The 22722-nt window shown below is 45.1% G+C and overlaps 2 protein-coding genes across 2 annotated transcripts in view; one reads left to right on the top strand and one right to left on the bottom strand.

Moving 5' to 3' along the window:
• Positions 1–1330: 1330 nt before the first annotated feature.
• On the bottom strand, positions 1331–19453 carry GID4 (GID complex subunit 4 homolog). The gene is made up of 6 exons (XM_003791041.3): positions 18981–19453; positions 13484–13543; positions 8614–8721; positions 6151–6252; positions 3948–4078; positions 1331–1478 (listed from the first exon to the last, which is right to left on the bottom strand). The coding sequence occupies exons 1-6, from the start codon at positions 19167–19169 to the stop codon at positions 1415–1417; spliced, it is 654 nt and encodes a 217-aa protein (XP_003791089.1). The 5' UTR covers positions 19170–19453; the 3' UTR covers positions 1331–1414.
• Positions 19454–19661: 208 nt separating this feature from the next.
• Positions 19662–22722, top strand: part of ATPAF2 (ATP synthase mitochondrial F1 complex assembly factor 2) — a 19288-nt gene continuing 16227 nt past the window's right edge. The window contains exon 1 of the mRNA XM_003791040.3: positions 19662–19978. Within this exon, the coding sequence (XP_003791088.1) occupies positions 19843–19978 (136 nt within the window). The 5' untranslated portion in view covers positions 19662–19842. The remainder of the gene's footprint in view (positions 19979–22722) is intronic.

Raw genomic sequence — 22722 nt, 5'->3', positions numbered from 1 at the left:
CACCATCTGTGGATGTGCAACCTCAAGGTTGCTCTGCTCTGGTGGGTTATAATGCTATCTTGTTTTTAAAGCTTTTCCTCTTATATTAGGAGTAAGTCTTATGAACCACCAGAAAATGCCAATTCCCCAAAGCCCTGTCTATATTTGCGGGCTACAACTGATGCCAACCTATTAAGCTTTTTAAACATTAAAAAAAACCCCAAAACAAAAACAAAAAACAAAAAACCACATACACACGCACACACACACACTTTGGCACAGGAGCCTCGTGTTATTTGAGTGTGTTCATGTCTCCCATCCCTCCCCACCCCATCCCAACATTTCAGAGTCACTGTTTTTGGAGAATCACAACCCCTTCGGCTTCATGGAAGAGCTCACCATGAAGCACTGTTGTTCTGAGGTACAAATGCTAAACGGGCTCCAAAAACAGTCTGGTGTTTAGCACTATAGTTTATGCAATGCTGCAAAACTTTTGTACCAGGATGACTAGTTTCAAAACTGCTGGTTGATTAAATATACATATACATATACATATAAAAATTACTAAGTCAACATTTGCTGTTTTCAATGTGAAAACGATAAAATGTAATTCTGAATAATTGTGCATTTGCCATAGGGTCCTCGTTAAAGGGACCATAAAAATAATTTTGTAATAAAAAAACTCTTATTTTTAAGTTTAGTATTGCCCTCAAGTTCAAAAGTTTAGAGCAAATGTACTGAGTAAGCAGGACTGAAATCTGTTCCTGCCAGGGGTCTGGAAGCCTTGTATTTAGTGACCCCGACGGCAGGCCCAGGAAACCTGACAGCCACTGAGTGTGAACGGTGCCAGGCTCAGCAGCACCTGTTGGCCCGTGAAGCCATCATAACTGAAGACTGAGGTGGCCTAGCAAGGACCACTCAGCCTCCGCCTCTTGTGTCGCTGGCGGCAGATACTGCTGCGGCTCGCCAGCTCCCTGCACAGAGCTGTGGGGCACAGAGGTGTGGGGCTCTGCCCTCTCTTAAGCTACCAGACAAAGCAATTGGGGGAGGGAGGCCTGGGGCCCACTGAGCACCAAGGCTGAGGGTGATCTGGGAACAGATCTTTTACTTGGCTGGAGGAGGAAGGAATATGGAAATTTCAGTGATGCAGAAGTTAGCTGTGCAGGAAGGAAAAGTGCATGTAAGGTAGCTTAAAAACAGACGAAGACCAAACTACCACCGAGAGGGAGGAAGAATGGAGACCACTCCCTTCCCCTGCCCTGCTGGTCAGCCATGCTCCGTGGATCCTGGGGGTTAACATTCATGCTTTCTGAAGCAAGTCTGCTCGTGAAGAAACAGGAACACACTTCTTCTGGTTCTGGCAGGTACACAACTTTCTCAGCAAAGTTCATTTTTGCCAAGTTCAGTTTTATTTGGTTGCTGTTCTGAACCGCTGTCACCGGAATTCATAGATAGGTGCGCTGTGTTCAGGGACATGGGTTAGATTGAGAGACTGATACCTGAATGGGGGAGACAGACAGGAGAGAGTCACCTAGTGCACACTGGGCAAAGGGTCCTAGAAAACCTCCCCAAACCAGAGCGCCCAGCAAATCCCACACTGGGACTGAAATGCAAATTCATTTTAGACTTCTCAGATTGAACATAGTCTGAGTTCCTTTTTTTTTTCCTTTGGTTAATCCTCCTGAATGCATAAGATGAATTGTTTTTTGGCATTCTGCTCTGATCATGAAGTAACTATGGTTGTTTTATAAAAACAAGAGCCCAGTAAGCTCTGGGAGAAGGTGCAGACCCATGCCCCAGCCCCCTCACCTGCCACTCTCTTCTCCCATATAATGCTAGGCTGTTGTATCCTAAGAACTTAATGGATAGCACGAAGATATTCTATTTTTTTTTTTTTTTTTTGAGACAGCCTCATTATGTCACCCTTGGTAGTGTACCCTGGTGTCACAGCTCACAGCAACCTCAAACTCATGGGTTTAGGCGATTCTCCTGCCTCAGCCTCCTGAGTAGCTGGGACTACAGGCACCCACCACAATGCCCGGCTATCCCTCTTTTATTACAGTTGTCATTTTTGGTTTGCTGGCCTGGGCTGTTCAAACCCGCCACCTCCGGTGTATGTGGTTGGCACCGCAACCACTGTGCTATGAGAGCCAAGCCAGCACGAGCATATTCTAATTCCAAAGATAACATAGAAAAAATAATTTCACTGCTGCCTCAAAGCTTATTTCATCATTCAGCTCCTTTTCTTGCTTCCCAGGGAACACTATTAAGCTTGGAAAACATTAGAGCTACCTGAGGTGTTTGTTTCCCCACACTGATAGGTGCTCCAAGGAGTCCCACAGAGGAAGAACAAACAGTGGTGGACAACCCCCATCTAGCAGGATACCCGCCAGACACACCTAGAGTCAACAGCTGGGGTGTTAGCTTTCCCTACATGTTTCACATAGGAGTGAAGAAGAACACAGAAAAAACAGTCTGTTTCTTACCCAAAAAATTATCAGGAAAGGAATATGCATTAGCCAGCAAGAATACACAAATAAAAACTAAAAACTATAATGAGATACTGCTTCACACCCATTGGGAAGCTAGAGTTATAAAGACATGGTAACAAGAGTTGGGGAGGAGATGGAGAAACTAGAATCCTCATATATTGCTGGTAGGGAAGTAAAATGGTACAGCTGCTGTGGAAAGTACTTTGGCGGTTCCTCAAAAAGTTAAATATAGAATTACTGCATGACCCAGCAATTTCACTCCTAGGTGTGTGCCCAAAGACACTGAAAACAGGAACTCAGATACTGATATACCCATCTTCACAACAGCATTATTCACAATAACCCGATAAATAAAAGGATGTATAGATATACAAAATTGTTGGGCAATAAAAATGAAGTTCCGACACATGCTATAACATGGATGAAACTTTAAAGTACTATGCCAAGTAAAAAAAAGGCCAGTGGCAAAGGCCATGTATCATAGGATTCCATTTAGGCAAATCTGTATACAGAGAAAGTATGTCGGTGGCTGCCCAGGGCTGAAAGGGGATGGGGAATTGGTGGTGACAGCTAAGGGGTACAAGACTTCCTCTGTGGTGATGAAAATGCTCTAAACTTGATGGTTGTACAACTCTGTTAACATAGTCAAGACCACTGACTGGTACACATTAAATGAATGAATTGCAGAGTACTCAAATATTTTCTCAATACAGCTATTATTTTTAAAAAGGATTAGAAGTTTTAAAAACACATTTGAAAATAGAACAACTTCTGAAAGCCTAATAATCATGGTGTTTACTTGTAGATACAATTTTGCTGCCACTGAACAAGGAATTTGATTCAATCTAGGGTAGGATCACTCACAAATCACCAAAGTATGAAAATCTGGAAGGAAATAAAGTGTTTCTACCTTCAGAGAGGAAATCATGGTTGCCCATGTCATAAATAGCAGGTGCTTTAGAAGCAGCAAGGAAGCAGGCGAGTACCCCCAAAAGGTGGTAATAGTTAGCACCGAGATAATGCTCTGTCCTTCACTGCAGATGAAACATAGGACTCGACTCTCACAGCTCAAGGCTATGAGACAGAACCCAAGTGCTCGGACTCACATCTAAGAACACGGCCACAAAATTAAAAAGGATGACAGCAAAATTCAGTGTCCACAACTGGATCAACTCACATTTTAGTTATTGATTAAATTTGAGAAGATTAAATATTATACAAAACCATTAAGACTGAGATAAAAATATTGCTTAAGAGTATTTAAAAATGAGTTCCTTCACCCAATACTTCATTTTCAACTTGTTTGCTCTGTGGCTAGGGATGAGCCAGCAACTGAGATAATTTAAGTAGGTCCTTAACATCCAAATAAAGCACAAAATCTACACAGAGATAGGCTGGGAGATTTTCTTTTGAGGCCAAGGGAGAGCCTGGGGGGGGGAGAGTCTCTGCATGGCCTCTGACTCTGGGGACCCTTACCATTCTGAACTCCTATGATAGTAGTAGCCCTCTATGGAGGCTGCTGACTTCTGAAAGCAGATGTAGTAGAACCCAGCAAAGGAAGCACCGCTGATGTCTTTGATTGTGTGGTCTGGAACCAGGAACTGTTCCTGCACACAGACAAGGAAGATTCAGTGATAGACAGTACTCTCTTACCAGACCCTGGAATCTCCCTGTTAAAGATCAGAGAGTTCTAAGGACCACTCCAGAAAAATATACGATCTCATGGTCTAACCCAGACTTGCTGGGTGACAGAGCCTTGGGACCTCAGTCTGACTTCTTGTGCTCCTGGCACATTCTATATACTAAAGCAGCAAGTTCTGTCTTGAGCTCACAGAATCAGCAACTCAGAGAAGGGACCATAATCCAAAATTCTAATAAATAAATCAGTATGTGTACCTACCCATCTGCCTGCCTCTCTTCCTTCTAAAGACCACAGACAGAATGACTGGGAAGAGTAAGTTTATACTCCAGTTTCCAGGAGGCATCCATAGATGCTTGATGACATCTAGGATAGTGGTCACATCTGTAGGTCCATGGACCATTCTCAAAGGGCAGATCAGTTGCCAGTAGCCACTGTGACACACCTTCCAGGGGCTGAATACCTTGTCACAAGTAGTCAGAATGGTACTATTCTTGATCAGGCATCTTAGGAGAGAGGCAAATGTGCCATGCCTGTTAGACCAAGATACGAGAGGCCACATCCTGGCACCTGCTACCCCTGGAGATGAGGTCAGAAGCCCCAGGGCCCCAGGAGGTTCATGTGAGGCCTACAGATGAGCCATCCTACAAAATTCCTTGGAGATAAAACAGCTCCATTGCTTTTTTAAAGATACCCTTCTCTCCCTTATACAGCCTCTAAAACTGCAGTTTTAAAAACTTTTGAAGGTTTGGTTTTCTTTTTTTTTGAAACAGGATTTCACTTTGTCACCCAGGTTAGAGTGCACTGGTGTCATCATAGTTCACTACAACTCCTGGGCTTAAGCGATCATCCTGCCTTAACCTCCCAAGTAGCTGGGACTATCAGTACACAACACCATGACCAGCTAATTTTTAATTTTTTTGTAAAGATAGGCCCTTGTTATGTTGCTCAGGCTGGACTTAAACTTTTGGCCTCAAGCCATCTTCTTGCCTCAGCTGCGCAAAGTGCTAGCATTATAGTCTATGTGAGCCACCATGCCTGGCCTCAAAGTTTTTTTCAACATTAATTTTAAAATTAGAACAAGAAGCTTCCTTTAACAGGTTGTTCAGCTGGCATGCTTCACAGTAGATGGCAAGCTCACCAGGGCAGGGCTGACCACTTACTCCGTATCTGGCAACGTCTACTCAAAGAGTAGTGATCCCTGCCCCTCAAAATGCTGAGCAACGTAAAGGAACTGGAAACGACTCAACAGTCTTTATGAAAGTTGGTATAATTTCAACATAAAACAACTTTCTTTCCTATAGACTGGGGACTAGGAGACGGAGGTGGGTATATGTTCACAAAGTTATTTAACGAACTTGCTTCATGATTTTGTTATCCCATGGTTGTAAATATTGTGCTATCAAAGCAGGGAACATAAATGACTTCTCAGCTAAAAGCCAATCCATTGAGTCAGCCAGATGGAGCTCTTGGGAGGACTGCTGAGTAGAAAGCCCACATTCCATTCCTGGTCCCTCATTTCCTGAGCTGGAGGGAAGCAGAGGAGCTGAAACTGTTCTGAGCCCTGTGAAAGGACACGGGGGGTGGGGGGTACCCACCACTGGATGGCATTTTAGCCTGTGTGGGAGCAAGGTAGATAGGTGACTAAGTTCAAAGAAGTCTGGGTCTGCCTTGAATACAAAGAACACTTGAAATGAGTCAACATAGGGTTCTGATGGGATGCTTGGGTGGGAGAAAGGAAAGGGAGAAGACACAAATAGGGTGACCACCACCTAGGCCTGAATCCACCTACCTAACGCCAAACAGGGCAAAGGAGAAGCCACCTGGATTGCCAGCCGTTAACCAGGTGCATGACAAGCACAGAAAGACCCTGTCATGAAGACGACTGTGATGAGCAATGGACACAGGAGCCCATGGTTAGAGCAGACGTGGAACCGCTTCTCAGCCTTTTGGCTAAGATCCAGTGTACACTGGGCATGTAGGCCATCACAGGCTCCATGCACACTTGGAGTCCAGATAGCTGCCTGGGTGGGGCCTTACCTTCCATCTCATGAAGACATAGTCCCCGTTCTTCAGCTCTTCATAATCAAAGTCATCTGAGTTAAACGATTTTGCATATTGATAAAAAGCCAGAAACTTTCCCTGAAAGCAGTAAGGAGAGTATGATAATGGATCAGAAGGAAAGGCTGGTACCAGAACTACCCTTTTGCACCCAGGTGCATGACAGGTGGGAGGCACAGCTCTAGACAAGGGCAGCCAATGCCAAGTACTAGTAGGGGCCCTATGGCTACCCCCCATGAAGGCAGGCCTGAACTCTGGGGCAGATACTTGGACTTCAGCTAAGATACCACTGGACCTGGCATGGCCCAAGAAAAAGTCCAAAGAATGGAATGGACCCAATTTTAAGCCCCTTTCTCAGAACACCTTAGCACATCCAAAGGAGAGCTAAATTAACGAGATCTTGAAGTAAATCTATAGTAGCAAAAAAAGTCATGTAGAACAAAAATAGCCTGCCTAGCCTCAGAGGAGAAAGGTTTTAGTGAAACTTGGTCCTCTGACACGATATAGGGGTTTGGGCCAACTAGTTAAGTAGAAATTAGAAATGGGTTATACCATCATCCTTCTAGTTAGTTCTAGGCCTCCTGTGAATACCAAAATCAGTGGATGCTTAAGTCTCAGATATAAAATTGCATAGTATTCGCATATAACCCATGCACATCTTCCCATAGACTTTACTTTTAAAGTAAGGCATGTGAAGGCAGCCATAGCACCCTGCCCTGCCATACCTTGTGTGCCTGCATCAAGAATGGCCATTAGACCCTCTCTCACCTAGAAGACTTCAAATCCATCCTAGCAGAGGATGCAGACCCAGATATTCTCCAATGTTCTAGTGGCAGTCAATGGGAAAGTTACGAGTTGCTTTCTGGGTATTTCATTTGCAGTCAACCTAGCCTAAAGCTGAGTTGTCACTGGGCCTCAATGACTTTGCCTTTGCATGACCAGTTTGAAATGAGAAAGAAAGTTTGAATGGGAGACAGGCTGTGGTTTACTACAAGGAAGAACTTTCTACACAAGGTCAACTAGGAGAGGAAAAAGCCATCTCATGAGGAGGCAAGCCATGCAGTGAGAGCTCAGCCTGGGGCAGGTGTGGGTGCTGGTGACACCAGCAACCCCCCAACTCTGGTTTCTGGTACCAGGTACCATCACATACCACCTGGCTCCCCCGAGTTTATGGATACTTGGATCTTATTCGTTCTCTTGTATTATAGAGACACACAAATGACTGTCTACCTTTTAGTGTTTATTTGCTCTAACAATCAGAACATGTAGCTTTCAAAAATGCTAAAGATTAAGTTTAACTGAACTCAACATTTGATACTCTTTTACTAATTAAAGTAAAAAACATTAATAAGCAAAGTACCCACTCTCTAGTGGGGTTAGCATAGACAAGGGTACACAGTGGTTAGTTTACAGAGGACAAACACATGGGACTGCCTCGGTATTGAACAGAACTTCAACTCTGATATGGCAACTAAGCCAAAGGCCCTTTTTCTTTTTCTTTTTTGAGACGGAGCCTCACTCTGCTGTCCCAGGCTAGAGTGCCATGCTGTCATTATAGCTCACAGCAACCTCAAACTCTGGGGCTCAAGTGATCTTTTTGCCTCAGCCTCTCAAGCAGCTAGAACTACAGGTGCCCCCACAATGCCACCTAATTTTTCTATTTTTAATAGAGACAGGGTCTCACTCTTGCTTGCTCTGGTCTCATACTGAGCTCAAACAATCTATCCACCTTAGCCTCCCAGAGTGCTGGGATTATAGGTGTGAGTACCCAGCCCAAAAGTCTATTATGATAGATTGAAAAATAGATTTTTGAAGACACAGTACTTGTGAGATAACCAATGAAAAAGACTCCAGAACAATAATTCTAAATTTGTCATCAAGTGCTCACTACTGGTAAATGACAATGTTCTACAATTGACAGGTAAAAGAAGGGAGCCTGCATTTTTCAGTGGTGGATTTAAGACAGTAGTGCCTACCGGGAACCAGGTGAAAACAAATAGTATGGTTCTGTGGTCACTAGGGAGCCAGTGGGAAGACAGGTTTCCAGAACAGCATCTCTGTCTCACGCCAACCCTAAAGGCAGGGTAAGTGCTGCCATGTTTCACAGGGCTTTCCCCCAAGTGGAGGTGATTAGAAAGGAACAATGTTTAGCTTTAAGAATCTTAATGTACACCTCTGCCCTTCCCACCTGTTTGTCTTGTCTTCTGTCCAAAGTTTTTGCTGGAACTCAGGGAATTGCTCTCATTAGATAACCACTTGCTACTTAAGAAGCAGGTCAGACAGTATTTAAACTCTCTTCCTAAGGATGATGGAACCGAGGTTTGCGTGCAGAACAGGCTTCCATTTAGCTGCAAAACCCCTTAACTCCCAGCAAGGAAAAATCTCTGGCTCCTAGAACTTCTTCAGTTCTCTGGGTCCCTAGCAACTCAGAGATTTACTTACCCAGTGTTTCCGATCAACGTCTTCATCTGCATCCCACTTTCGAGTCAAGAAAGGGTGTTTTTTGCTGATTATTTCTCCTTCAAAGAAGGTTGTAAGCGTTGGGTACTCCTATGGTAAAAGTACAAATATTAAAACAAGCTGATGAATGCAAGTTTTAACCTTCTTACAAAGGACCAACCTTCCTTTAACTTCTTTGCAGTACTCTTGATGTTGCGAACTGACGATCCAAACCAGAGTTAGATCCAGTTGATTTACCAAGAAGCTGTGGAAATAAATTTGAATTTAAATTGCCCAGATAGGCCAGGCATGGTGTCTCACATCTGTAATCCCAGTATACTGGGAGGCTGAGGCAAGTGGATTGCCTGAGTGCAGGAGTTTGAGACCAGCCTGAGCCAGAGTGAGACACCATTTCTAAAAATAGCTGGGTGTTGTGGTGGGCACCTGTAGTTCCAGCTACTTGGGAGGCTGAGACAAGAGAACCACTTAAGCCCCAAGAGTTTGAGGTTGCTGTGAGCTGTGACACCATGGCACTCTACTGAGGGTGACATAATAAGACTCTATCTCAAAAAAAAAAAAAAAGTTTCCAGATGTGGATATTTTTTGGAGAATATTTTGACACACAGAGATTCAAGTAATTCCATCATATGAACTAAGGAAAGTTAGTTTTTCCTTCTATCTGAAGGAAAATATATCCAAATCACATTTGCAATATAAAACCACAATCATTAAAAACCATGCTATTGGGCGGTGCCTGTGGCTCAGTGGGTGGGGTGCCGGCCCCATATACTGAGGGTGGCAGGTTCAAACCTGGCCCTGGCCAAACTGCAACAAAAAATGGCCGGGCATTGTGGTGGGCACCTCTGGTCCCAGCTACTCGGGAGGCTGAGGGAGGAGAATCACCTAAGCCCGGAAGTTGGAGGTTGCTGTGAGTTGTGTGATGCCATGGCACTCTACTGAGGGCAATAAAGTGAGACTCTGTCCCTACAAAAACAAAAACAAAAACATGCTATTGAAAGCATAAGTAAGCTGTCATGGGCTGCTTAGAGTACTTTGTGAATTTTTTTTGTGTGTGACAGTCTCACTCTGTCACCCAGGCTAGAGTGCCATGGCATCAGCCTCGCTCACAGTAACCTCAAACTTCTGAGTGCAAGGGATCCTCCTGCCTCAGCCTCCTGGAAGCTGGAACTACAGGTGCCCGACATAATACCTGACTAATTTTTCTATTTTAGTAGAGACAGGGTCTTGCTTTTGCTCAGACTGGTCTCAAAGTCCTAACCTCAAGGGACTCTCCCACCTTGGCCTTCTAGAGTGCTAGAATTACAGGCATAAGCCACTACACCAGTCATTTTGTGAATTTTATTAGCTCTTTGTGTATGTGCTAATAAGCAGACAGCAAAGATTTAGAAAAAAATTAAAACATTAAAAAGTCTATCATTACTCTGCCCTTAGAAAAACCAATCAACTGACCAACCCACCCCTCACACTGCAACACTTATGGTTTAAATCACTAGTTTTCCTAATAAATGATTCTGCACTGACTTCTTTCTAAATACATCTTAAGCAGTATTACGAGTATGGCTAAAGGATACCTTCAAACTCTGACAATTAACTAAAATAAACACCTAATAAATAAGGGGCGGTGCCTGTGGCTCAAAGGAGTAGGGCGCCAGCGCCATATACCAGAGGTGGCGGGTTCAAACCCGGCTCCAACCAAAAAAACTGCAAAAAGAAAAAAAAAAACCTAATAAATAAGATTCAATATGTATAGAAGTCACCGAAAAGAGAAAATACTTCTCAGAGTAGGAACAGGATATTCAAGCACTTGATTACAGCCAATAGGAAGTAATTTACAGTGCCAAAGAAAAACCACACCAGCAGGAGATATATCAGGAAAGGGCCAAATCAAGAGGTAGAGTGCAGCTAGCATCTCCCCTGCCCTCCCCCAGGCAAAGCACAGGCTTCCCACAGAGGGCGTGACTGTCATCAGTCATTTAAATTCTCTAAGAAGTCCTTTCACTGATTCTAGGCTCACCTCAAACTGTCTGATGATGGGTGCCCTGACTTTGCTCGAAAAGCTATCTTCTATGAATTTAACACTCAACTGGCCAGTAAGTCCCTGAGAACTTCACTGTAACTTAACTGCACTTTTGCTCATGTATCACTCTCTTCTGAGTTTGGTTAGTGTAACCTGTCTAGTTCTGAACATGACTCCTGTAAACTTGGCTGGAGCTTCCAACCTTTCCAAACACATCGAATGAGTTAGAGGAGCATCTGACCATGACCCCCCAACAGAGTCTCACTATGTTACTCTTGGTAGAGTGCCATGGCATCACAGCTTATAGCAACCTCAAACTCTTGGGCTTAAGCAATTCTCTTGCCTCAGCCTCCCTCCCAAGTAGCTGGGACTATAGGTGCCTGCCACAATACCAGGCTGTTTTTTTGTTGTAGTTGTCATTGTTGTTTGGCAGGTCTGGGCCAGGTTTGAACCTGCCAGCCCTGGTGTATGTGGCTGGTGACCTAACTGCTGAGCTACAGGCACCGAGCCTATTTGAAGATTTCTAATGCTACTGACCATACCTGTGCAGCTTCCTATTACCCAAAAGACTGGTTTTGAGTCAGTGATAACATTCCAACACATTACACATTTTGCAGCTTTCCTTATGAAGTTCAAAGTCTATGCTCTGCACACCATTAACAAATGCATTTGATGGCCTGATAGCAGAGCATATTGTTTTAGTATGCTAAACAACCACAACCCAAAGGTTAGAATCCTTTACTTTGCTATCATTCTCTGCTCCTCCTTGATTGGATATATTTCTAGAGGTGGAGGAGGTACTTTTTGTCTACACAACAAATGTCATGGAAAATTCTCAATCAAGTAGTATCAAGGAGATAGCAACAATTGTCTCGAGACCGAGGCTTATCAAGATTTCACAACAGTATCCCACATCAGGATTACAGAGTCTGCCACTTCCTCTCACACTGTTTCCTCCCTGCAGGACAAGTCCACAGACAACAGGGCAGGGATTTTTTTTTAAAGAGGCAAGGTCCACTATGGTGCCAAAACTGGAGTATGGTGGCTATCTACAGGCACAACCAGAGACCACTGCAGCCTAGATTCCTGGGCTCAAGTGATCCTCCTGCCTCAGCCTTCTGAACAGCCAGAACTACACACACACACACCACTGTGCTGCTCTGGAGCAGGGACTTTTAATTCTCATTTTACAGATGAGGACACTGAAACGAGAAGTTAAAGGTCACAGAAGCAGGAAGGGCTAGAGTGAGAATGCTGCCCCAGCCCCTTTCCACTGCTCTGTCCAGCACAGCCCTCCATCCAAATACTGCTGGGTCATCAAGGTCACAAGAGCTAACAAAAGGCCAAAGGCCCCATGGCCAGGTCTAGCCTAGGCACTCACAGAAAAGGCCACAGCCAGGCCGGCCACCTCTTTCTGCTTCCTTTTCCCTCACTAATGGAAAAGGATGTTCCTTACTGCTGTCTAAATTTCCAGGACTTCTGAGGTTTAGTAAGTTGGTTTAAAGAAAGGAAACACTTTGCTTTTACACAGAAGGTACTCCTGTTGGAAAATGGATGATTACTTTTCATTGTTCCAATGAACAATGAAAGAACTTAAAATCTTGGTTTTTGTACGACTGATGCTTATCTTAGAAACTATAAACTTATGATGAGGATGGCAGCTATATTCTTACTATACTTCTTTCCAAAAAAGGATTAAAACCAAAATCAATAGTGTATTGGTGGCATCATAAACTTTCATTAAAAGATTTTTTTTTGTCTCAGAGCCTATAGCTCAACAGCTAAGGCACCAGCTACATACACTGGAGCTGGTGGGTTCAACTCCAGCCCAGGCCTGCCAAATAACAATGACAACTACAACCAAAAAATAGCTGGGCATTGTGGTGGGTGCCTGTAGTCCCAGCTACTCAGGAGGCTGAGGCAAGAGAATCGTGTAAGTCCAAGAGTTTGAGGTTATTGTGAGCTGTGATGCCACAGCACTCTACCCAGTCTTGAGACTCTGTCTCAAAAAAAAAAAAAAAAAAAAGATTTGGTTTTTGGCCAGGTACAGTGGCTCACACCTGTAATCTTAACACTTTGGGAGGCCAAGGAGGTTGGATTGCTTGAAATCTGGAGTTCAAGACCAGCCTGAGCAAAAGTGAGACCCCCATCTCTACTGAACATAGGAAAACTAGCCAGGTATTGTGGTAGGCTCCTATAGTCTAAAGAACTCAGGAGGTTAAGGTAGGAGGATGGCTTGAGCCCAAAGAATCTGAGGTTGCTGTGAGCTACAATGATGCCATGACACTCTACCCAGAGCTACAGAGACTGTCCCTAAACAAACAAACAAATAAATAAATAAATAAATATTTTGTTTTGTTTTTGAGACAAAGTCTCATTCTGTCACCTGGGCTAGAGTGTCATGGCCTCAGTCTATCTCACTGCATCCTCAAACTCCTGAATTCAAGTGATGATCCTGCCTCAGCCTCCTAAGTTGCTGGGACTACAGGTGCTTGTCACCATGCCCAGATCATTTTTCTATTTTTAGTGGAGATGGGATCTCACTTTGTTCAGGCTGGTCCCGAACTTCTGAGGATCCTCCTGCCTCAGCCTCCTAGGGTGCTAGAATTACAGGCATGCGCCACTGCACCCAGCCTCTTTAAAAGATCTGTGAATCTGTGTATTTCCCAATAGGACACATCAAAACTACCAGCTTTATGTTTCCTAAACAGTAACAATGTTTAGAAATAGTTTGAATTAGGTCTTGCAGAGTTGAGACTGCCTGCCTTTAACCCCATGAGACTGCCGAGTGTGTCACCGACTCTCCATTTCCGCTGGATGGGAGTGCGTGCTTACCTCAGTAAGGCCTTTAATCTTCAGGTACCCACAAAGGTAAGAGTTCCCTGTGTCCACATGCTGGAAAGAAAGGACATACAACTTGTTACAAATGGATGAACCCACGAGGAGACATGCTGGGAAATACTCTGGAAATCCTGGGATACCATGCCAGGTAAGGTAGTGACCAGGTGGTCAGTGCACACCTGATGCAGCCTACATGTGATCCAGCCTTTAAGGTCTTCCTGAGTCCTCCCTGCACAGGCCTGTTTTGCAAAAGCAAACTGATGCCAGTACCCTCTCAACTTCCTTCAGGTGGGTATCTTGAGACAAAAGTGCCTTTTGGGAATAAGGGGCTTGCTCAAATCTCATTTTCTGCACTGTCTTCAACACACGTCTCCCCAGACTTTGTGCATTCCTCGGCATGAGGTCTTTATCTCTACCTGTACACAGAGTTGTCTCTAACTCTGGTTTGACTTTCTTTCCAATGTCTTTCTAGTCTATTTCTATGTTCTCAGTCATTGGTCTAGGAAATCTATCCTTCCCCTATTTTTTATATCACACATCATTCTGCATTATTTTTCTTTATGAAATGGACAGAGTTTTCAGAAACAGCACCTTATAAACAGACTTTTATATGGTATTAATTTCAGTTATGAACCAAAATGCAATAAAAATCTGACTATACTGTGAATGAATGCTCTGCCCATTTCATATACAGATGTTTTATTTCTTAAAGAGTCAGGAGCCTAAATAAAAATGACAGACCCAGTAGATTTTGAGGCTTAGTAGCCACCAATTACTAGTTGCTGAGATACTGATGGATGCCTACCTACCAACAAATTTTCTCCTTTTCTGGGCAGGACCCAGATTTTGTTCTGGGACCTATCCTACTCCATAAGACCTGGTCAACCCTAATGATCTAAGGCAAACATACACCCTTATCCCCTTGCAAGTCATCATTTTAAGAATGAGTGATCCAGTTCTGGCCAATCAGATGTGTGTCTCAGTCTTCTAGTGCATCTGGGAGAGATCACTGGCTTTGAAGAGGTACATGAAGAAAAACCGGTTTTTCTTTCTTTAGTGGTAGTAGAATCTGTGATCAGTGTCCAGTCCTAGGACAACCATCTAGAGATCAGGAGGAAAAACAGGCCACAATGTGCTGAGGATGGCAGCACAAAAAGATGGAAGGAACTGGGCTAGTGGGGGCCCCCAAATTAATCAACCAGGAGCCAAACTCCTCATGATGTGAAATAATAGGCTAACTTACTCTTTAGGCTACTTTGAAATGCAAAATACAGTTACATGCAGCTGAAAGCATACTGACTAGTACATTTTACCCAAATATATACAGACTTATCCTGAACAGGCAGACTTTCAGATTCATGACAATTGTATTCACAAAATAAATCCCTGAATTAAAGCAAAACAAAGTACAATGGTAACTGCAACTCAATGAGTTTTTAATGTTAACCTAAGTCTCATTTTAAGAAACTAGAAAGGTTTTTGTGGAATTTATCAGACTACTTCCAATTATACCATAAATCAAATACTAAGGCAATCCTTAAAAACTGTAATGAACTTAGGCAGCCAGATGATGTCAGCACCAAAGCAACTGAGGTTCAATGAAGCCAAGGTGCCTTCACAAGCCAAGGTGCTGGTGGCAAAGGTATTCCAAGGGAAAACTGTCAAAGCATTTTAAATATCCTCATCTGCTGACCTTGGCATTGGACATCATCTAAAACAGAAGATCCACACTAACATGGTTCAGCAAAGAATTTTTATTAAAGGACACACAGTTCTGACCTGAAGCTTTAAATTTCACGCACAAAATTCTCACTGAATTCAACACAGTTTGGGGTTTCACAGCTGCTGAAAAGGGTATCAGCTGGCAAGGATACTTACTAATATGATTAAAAATCGAACTATAAATTGGCTAACATTTTGCATGGATTATCACAAGCTCAAGAATCAGAATTTCAGCTTGGCCTCCATTCAACCATGTGTCTTTCCCATTCTGCCCAAACTGATCTTTAAGATGGTTAGTGAATTCACACCACAACGCATACAGCTTTAAGCAAACGGCAGGCCACGATCTCAATGAGAAAGATGAGCATGTGCTCAGCTAGAAGGTCTTGCAGCCCAGCTGTGTTCAACAGCTGCTCTTTTAAATATTCCTTTCAGTGACTTGGGTTTCATTCTACTATTGGCTTTCTAGATGGCAGAGAAGGAAAGAGTAGTCACAGTAGGAGAGGGAAAAAGAAAAAGACCCAGTCAGAACCTCACAAAGGTCAGAAGAACTCTTTAAAATGAAATTTCAAAAAAGAAAACGCTCCGAAAAGCACATGAGAAGATGTACGACATCATTCGTCATTAGGGAAATTCACATTGAGACCACAATGAAAGACCACTTCAAACCCAGTAGGATGGCTTCAATCAAAAAGATGAACAACAGCCAAGTGTTGGTGAGGATGGGGAGAAATTGGAACCGTCATTCATTACTGGTGGAAATGTAAACCAGTGTAGCTGCCTTGGAAATCACTGGCAGCTCGTCAAAATGTTAAACATAGAGTTATCATATGACCCAGCAATTTCACTCCCAGGCATCTATCTACTGGAGAGAAATAAAATTTTTTTTTTTGAGACAGAGTCTCACTTTATTGCCCTTAGTAGAGTGTTGTGGCGTCACAGCTCACAGCAACCTCCAACTTCTGGGCTTAAGTGATTCTCTTGCCTCAGCCTCCCGAGTAGCTGGGACTACAGGTGCCCGCCGCAACGCCCAGCTATTTTGTTGTTGTTGTTGTTGCAATTTGGCCAGGGCCAGGTTCGAACCAGCCACCCTTGGTATATGGAGGTATATGGGGTATATGGCCCTACCCACTGAGCAATAGGTGCTGCCCCTGAGAAATGAAATTTTTGTTCACATAAAAACTCGTACATAAATGTTCATAACAGGATTTTTAATAGCCAAAAAGTGGAAACAACCCAAATGTCTGTCAACTAATCAATGGATAAATAAAAATGCTGTATATATCCATACAATGAACAATTGTAACAATGAACCACTGTCACAAAAAACAACGCGATGATAAAAAGGAGAGAACTGCTGATCCATAGTACCATAAGACGAACCTTAAGGTCATTATGCTATATCATTCCATTTTTATGAAATGTCCAGGATAGGCAAATCAAAAACAAAACAAAACACTAGATCAGCAGTCGCCTAGGACTAGAAGCGGTGATGGCTAATGGTCCAAGATTTCTCTTTTGGGGTTAATAAACATGTTCTAAATATGTTGTAGTGTGGGTTACACAACTCTGTGAATAGGCTGAAAACTATTGAACTGTACACCTTAAATAGATGAATTATATCTAAGTAAAGGTATTTTTTAAAAAAGAAAGAAGGAAAGAAGTTGAGTTATGAAAGGCAGAAGAGTATTCTGAGAAGGCTGCGTCTGAGAAACTAGTCCTGGCTGAAAAACCAGATGACCAGGGAACCTATATGCCACTGACTAGTGAACAATCAGCTCATCAATCCAGACATAGGGCAGCATTCCTCGGCCTGACCACCCCTACCATCAGACATCCTACTCCAGTGGCTCCCAGGCATCAGCCAGGTTCAGCTGCACCCCAACTCAATTGCCAGCTCTGCTGGTTCACAAGGAGACTGACCCCAATGGGAGTTCAGGAACAACACACGAGTGATAGGAGAGAAGAGTTGTGTTGACCAAAGTAGACTTTCCTTTGACACCCAGATGCCCAGCCAGTTTGCTATCACACCAAAAATCATCAAATTCAACAATGGGCACAAATTCATTCCTTCACACTAGATTTTTACATTTTAAAAAGAAAAAAAAGAGAGAGAGAGAGAGAATCACATTAGGTGTGTGCATATATATATATATAGTTACACAGATGGAAATATTTCAGCCACAGTAGTTTTCAATTACAACAAATATCATGGCTCATGAAAGAAATTTAAGTTTATAGACCAAAGACACAGTCAATATAAAGGTGCAGTTTTCCTCATCAAAACCAAAAACTACTTACTCTCATAAAGCGGTTAAGAAAAAAAAAAGAGTGATGAGTGCTCTACGGTTGACAGAAAGAAAAGGCACCCGTATTGTATTTTAGGTGGGAGACTTGTTCAGAAGCGAAGCTAAGATTTAATATTTAAAAACTTGACATGTTATGTTCCACCCTCACACACTGGGGCAGTGAGGCAGCATACAGAGTCTCAAAGCTTCTGGAAGGGCTTTTAAGGAACAGGTGTTTGGGGGACTTTGGGGAACAGCCTAGGAGATGGGGTGTCAGACTAACGGGAAAGGAGCAAAGGGAGGGTAAAAGTGGGTCCTCGGGCAGGCAGGGGTAGGTACAGAGAAGGGACATAAAAAGGAGTATTCACCACCACTAACCTCCTTCGGCTAGGTAGAGTGTCAGGAATGAAGGGGTGAGGTAAGGGCTGACAGAGGAAGCTGCAGTTCCAAAGCTGATCAGAGACTGGCAGCAGGTACTCAGAAATCGAGGTCAAATGGGGGGAGGTGAGTGGACAAGAAATAAAACTGAGTGAGTTAGGTTTCCCAGCACGTGGGTATCAGAGACTGGGAGCAAGCCCTTGTACAGAAAAGTTAAGAACATGGAAAAGCAGTTCCCTGGAACGAGGAACAAGCAAGACGAAGGTATGCAGTGGCAAGTCTGGTAGAGAGTAGACTGGACATGGTCACAGAGCAGGGGGAGTGTGAGGAGCATGGGACAGTAGGCCTAGGTTTGAGGGCAGCAGGGAGAGGCTGGGTGCCCAGACTACAAGAGACTGAAGCAGTGGGTGGCTAGAGGAGGGTCCCAAGACTGCAGGATTCCAAGAGACTTAAGGAGCCCCAGAGAGTGCCTCCTCTTGAAAGGGCCCAGGGTCTGACCAATTACTTGTGGGTTGGAGGCTCAACCAATGGAGGGAGGGTGCTCCCACGTCTGAGCTGATCAAACTATCCTCAGAAGGAAACCTCCAAGAGGAATACCCCAGGGTCTGAGAATTCCTGGGACTGAAGAAAAGGAGGGCGCATGTCTCAGGTCTGGGAGAATATGACGTGGGCCCAGCCAAGGGGAGCGTCCCGAGTCTCGGAAACCAACGGAGACGTCTTCGGGGACTGAAAAGGACTGGTGGGTGGCAGGGCCGATTTAGGGACAACAGGTCACGGGGAAGAAGGATCCAGGCCATGGGAGAGAGCCAGTCATGGGGGCTTCCGGATCCCAGGCGCGCCGGTCAAGGGCTTGAAGTCTGGGAAAGCCTTCAGAGTCGGCCAGGAGCTGTTCACTACAGACTCCGGGTCCGAGAGGGCAGGTCAGGATTGGGGATCGGAGTGTGAGACACTAGCTGGGTAGGTCCCGGCTCAGAAGCCCCGGGTGCAGGAGGCCCCGGCGGCGAGGGCCTGGTCTGCGGCTGTGGGCTCGAGGAGCCAAGGGCGGGCACGGCCCGTGAGCGCCGCGAGGAGGCCCTCGGGCCCCGGCCCGGCCCGGCGCTCACCTGCAGCACCACCTCTACGTCGTACGAGTTCCCCTTGCTCTTCTGGTGGCCGCGGAACTTGGAGCCGCTGTAGAGCAGGCTGGTGGCCACGCCGGGCTGCTGGGTGTTGATGGGCGGTGGCGGGATGAGTGAGGCCGCGGAGGCAGCCGAGGCACCGGCCGGTGGGGGACACTCGGTGCGGACCGGCATCGCGGGGTCCCCCGGAGCCAGGGCTGGAGGAAGGGGGAGAGGAACCGCCGCCGCCGCGCGGGAGCCGAGAGGGTGGCGGGGAGGCAGAGGCTGGGGCGCGCACGCGCCGGGTGGGGGCAGGAGGGGGGACCACCTGCCCGCTGCCTGCGGACCAAGCGCTCCGGCCGTCACCGGGGCCCCAAGACCTGCGAGCAGGGCCTCCCGGTCCTGAGCTGGATCCCCCTCCCCACTTGCCCTCGCACACAGACTCACACTCACACACTCACACACTCACACACACACCACTCCTTCCGATTGGCCCGGGCGAGCCGGGAAGGCGGGAGAAGGTTCACGCGGCGCTTCCGCCCATTGGCGAGCAGAGAAAACACGTGGCAGGGTGCACGAGAGGCCCTCTGGGACTTGTAGTCTTCTGGAGGACACACAGCGTGAGAGGGGGCGGGGCGAGGTGCGTTTGTGATGCTGATTGACTGGAGAGGTGCGCAGGAGGCGCGCGGCGGCGACGGCGCGCTGTTGGTGTCATGAGGAAGATGGCGGCGTCCAGGGGAGGCTGAGGGTTATGGGGAGACAGTGAAAGGTTTCCGTACAGCCCGAGAGAGTCGCTTGGAGGTCCTTTCGCTCTGGATTTCCGGCTCCTAGATTTCGCGCCACGCGTCTTCTCAGACTCTCGTGCGCGATGTGGAGGAGCTGCCTCAAATTGCGGGACCTAGGAGGACGCCGGCTCCTGAACCGGCCCGTAGGTGGCCCCACAGCGTTGGTAGGGCTGGGGCCAACCCTCCCGGCCCTGACCCGGGCCTACGCTCCCCCGACAGGTGAGGCCAGAACAAGTGCGCTTTTGGCCGGCGAGCTAGCCGCGCTAAGGTGGGCTTCGGGCTTCGGTTGTGCAGGGCGGGATGACTGAGGGAGGTTTCAGGCTCATGAGGTTATTCAGGCCAGTGGGTCCTACTGCAGATGAGAAACTGAAGCCCAGACAAGGGCAGGGACGACCCTAGGAGACACAGCACAGTAGGAGACAGTAATTGATATTTGGCGCGTGCACCTTTTCTCAAAGGCTGTATATGACTCGCTTCTCTCTAATAAGAAAACCAGGTGTCATCCTTGTTTTCAAACGGAGAAGTTTGGGCTCTGGATCGGGACTTTGCCAAGGTTACAAAGCAGAGTCTGAGAGGTTTGTGAAGGGCAAAAGCTAGCCTGTATGACTGCTTTCTGTGTCCCCAGTGCTGGGCACAAGACCTGGCACAGAAGGGGCCTACAACTCAGCCTTCGGTCCTCCATCCCTGGCACTTCTCTGCGGGTTTCGTGGCCCTCCCTCCTACCAAAACACCTGGTGGCTGTAGCCCTCTCTCCTAAATGGAATTTGACACCATGCCTTCTTTCTCCACTCTGACTCTGATGAGGCCTAGCAGAAGGTGTGGCTCTTTGCTGCTGAAGAGTGGATTAGGGCAGGAGTGGGGAAACTTTTCGTGTTGCAAGGTTGCATTTATTTAGCTGTAATCAAATGAGGCCGCATTCAAAAAGCATCAATTAGATTTACATTAAAATGTACATTATCTTGTAAAAATCTAATTACTATGTTCTGAATAATGTCAAAAAGTGGACTGAGCACAGTAGCTCATGCCTGTAATCCTCACATTTTGGGAGGCGGAGGAGGTGGGTTGCTTGAGCTCAGAAATTGAGACCAGCCTGAGCAAGAGAGACCTCATCTATACTAAAAATAGAAAAAAAAATTAGCCAGGCATTGTGTCAGGTGCCTGTAGTCCCACCTACTGGAGAGACTGAGGCAAGAGGTTCGTTTGAACTCAGGAGTTTGAGGTTGTTGTGAGCTAGGCTGATGCCATGGCACTCTAGCGTGGGCAACAGTGTGAGACTGTCTCAAAAGAAAAACATAATTTAAAAAAATGAAAACTGGTTATTTTAAAGTTAAACCTTTTTAATAACTTTGATATGTGTGCTTTTCTTGGAAAGTATTTGAATATTTGGTTGCAGATGGAGGTCTGCAGTTTCAGTTGATCCTCTAGGTGGGTGTTAGTCATTTGTGACCTTAAAGGCATCTTGATTTGGGTTAGGTAGCAGAATGTAGATTCACAACAGTAAGTGTTTGAAAAGCCAGAAAGCATTTTGGGGTTGTGTTGCTGAAGTCGTGGGTATTCTACTGCATTTTTCCATATTTCAATTGAATCTTTTAAAGTCATCAAATAATGACTTTAAAATAGTCTATGAGACCTCAGTCAATTCCATCTCCAGTTCTTTAGTTGTCTTAGTGATATCGACTGGATGAGGCTGAAATGCTAATCTGAGCGTAATGTTACGATTCTCAAAGTCAGTGAACTTGTCACTGTATTCTCCAATTAATACATCTGTTCAGCTGTGTATTCTTCAAATGATTTGCATATATCATCCTGCTCATCAATGACTGTTACTAAGGAAAATAATCATCTGAAGTTTCCTTTTGAAGAAGTGTTTTGAAAAGAGATAGCTTTTTTTGATTTTTTTGGTTTGTTTGTTTTTGAGACAGAGTCTCACTTTGTTGCCCGCTGGGATAGTGCTCACAGCAACCTCCAACTCCTGAGCTCAAGTCATTCTCTTGCCTAGGCCTCCCAAGTAGCTGGGATTACAGGCGTCTACCATAATGCCCAGCTATGTTTAGAGGCAGGGTCTTGCTCTAGCTCAGGCTGATCTCTAACTCCAGAGCTCAGACAGTCCACCTGCTTTGGCCTCCCAGAATGCTAGGATTACAGGCATGAGCCACTGCGCCCAGCCTGAAAATAGTGTTTATACATTTAGTCTGAAGAAATTTTTAAACAGCTTTATTGAGATTTAATTTACTTACTGTACAATTCATTCATTTAAAGTGTAAATATAGTATAGTTTTCAGTATACATATTCATAGTTATGCAACCATTACCACAATTTTAGAACATTTTCACTGGCCCCAAAAGAAATCCTTATGTTTTAGCTAGCATCTTCCTTTACCCTGCCCATTCTTCTAGCCTCAGGCAGCCATTTCTTTTCTTTTTGCCTTTAGAGATTTCTCTACTTTGGAAATATATAACAGAATGTGGTCTTTTTTGGACTGACTAATGTCACTTAGCATTTTTTTTTGTTTTGTTTTAAGACAGTTTCACTATGTCACCCTGGTTAAGAGTCCTGTGGCATCACAGCTCACAGCAACCTCCAACTCTTGGGCTTAAGCGATTCTCTTGCCTCAACCTCCCAAGTAGCTGGGAGTACAGGCACCTGCACACCTGGCTATTTTTTGGTTTTGTCATTGTTATTTAGCAGGCCTGGGCTGGGCTCAAGCCCACCAGTGTATGTGGCCGGCGCCCTACTCATTGAGCTATGGGTCTGAGCCACTTAGCATGTTTTTAAGTTTTATACATGTTATATCAGTATTCAGTGCTCTGTTTTTTTGTTTTTGTTTTTGTTTTTTTTTGAGACAGAGCCTCAAGCTGTTACCCTGGGGTAGAGTGCTGTGGCATCACAGCTCACAGCAACCTCCAACTCCTGGGCTCAAGCGAGTCTCCTGCCTCCACCTCCCAAGTAGCTGGGACTACAG

The sequence above is a fragment of the Otolemur garnettii genome, unplaced genomic scaffold (genome assembly GCF_000181295.1).
Source record: "Otolemur garnettii isolate 467f Iridium unplaced genomic scaffold, OtoGar3 scaffold00046, whole genome shotgun sequence".
Classification (NCBI taxonomy): domain Eukaryota; kingdom Metazoa; phylum Chordata; class Mammalia; order Primates; family Galagidae; genus Otolemur; species Otolemur garnettii.
The sequence above is the reverse complement of the archived record's forward strand: the minus strand, read 5'-3'. Positions and strand labels throughout refer to the sequence as shown.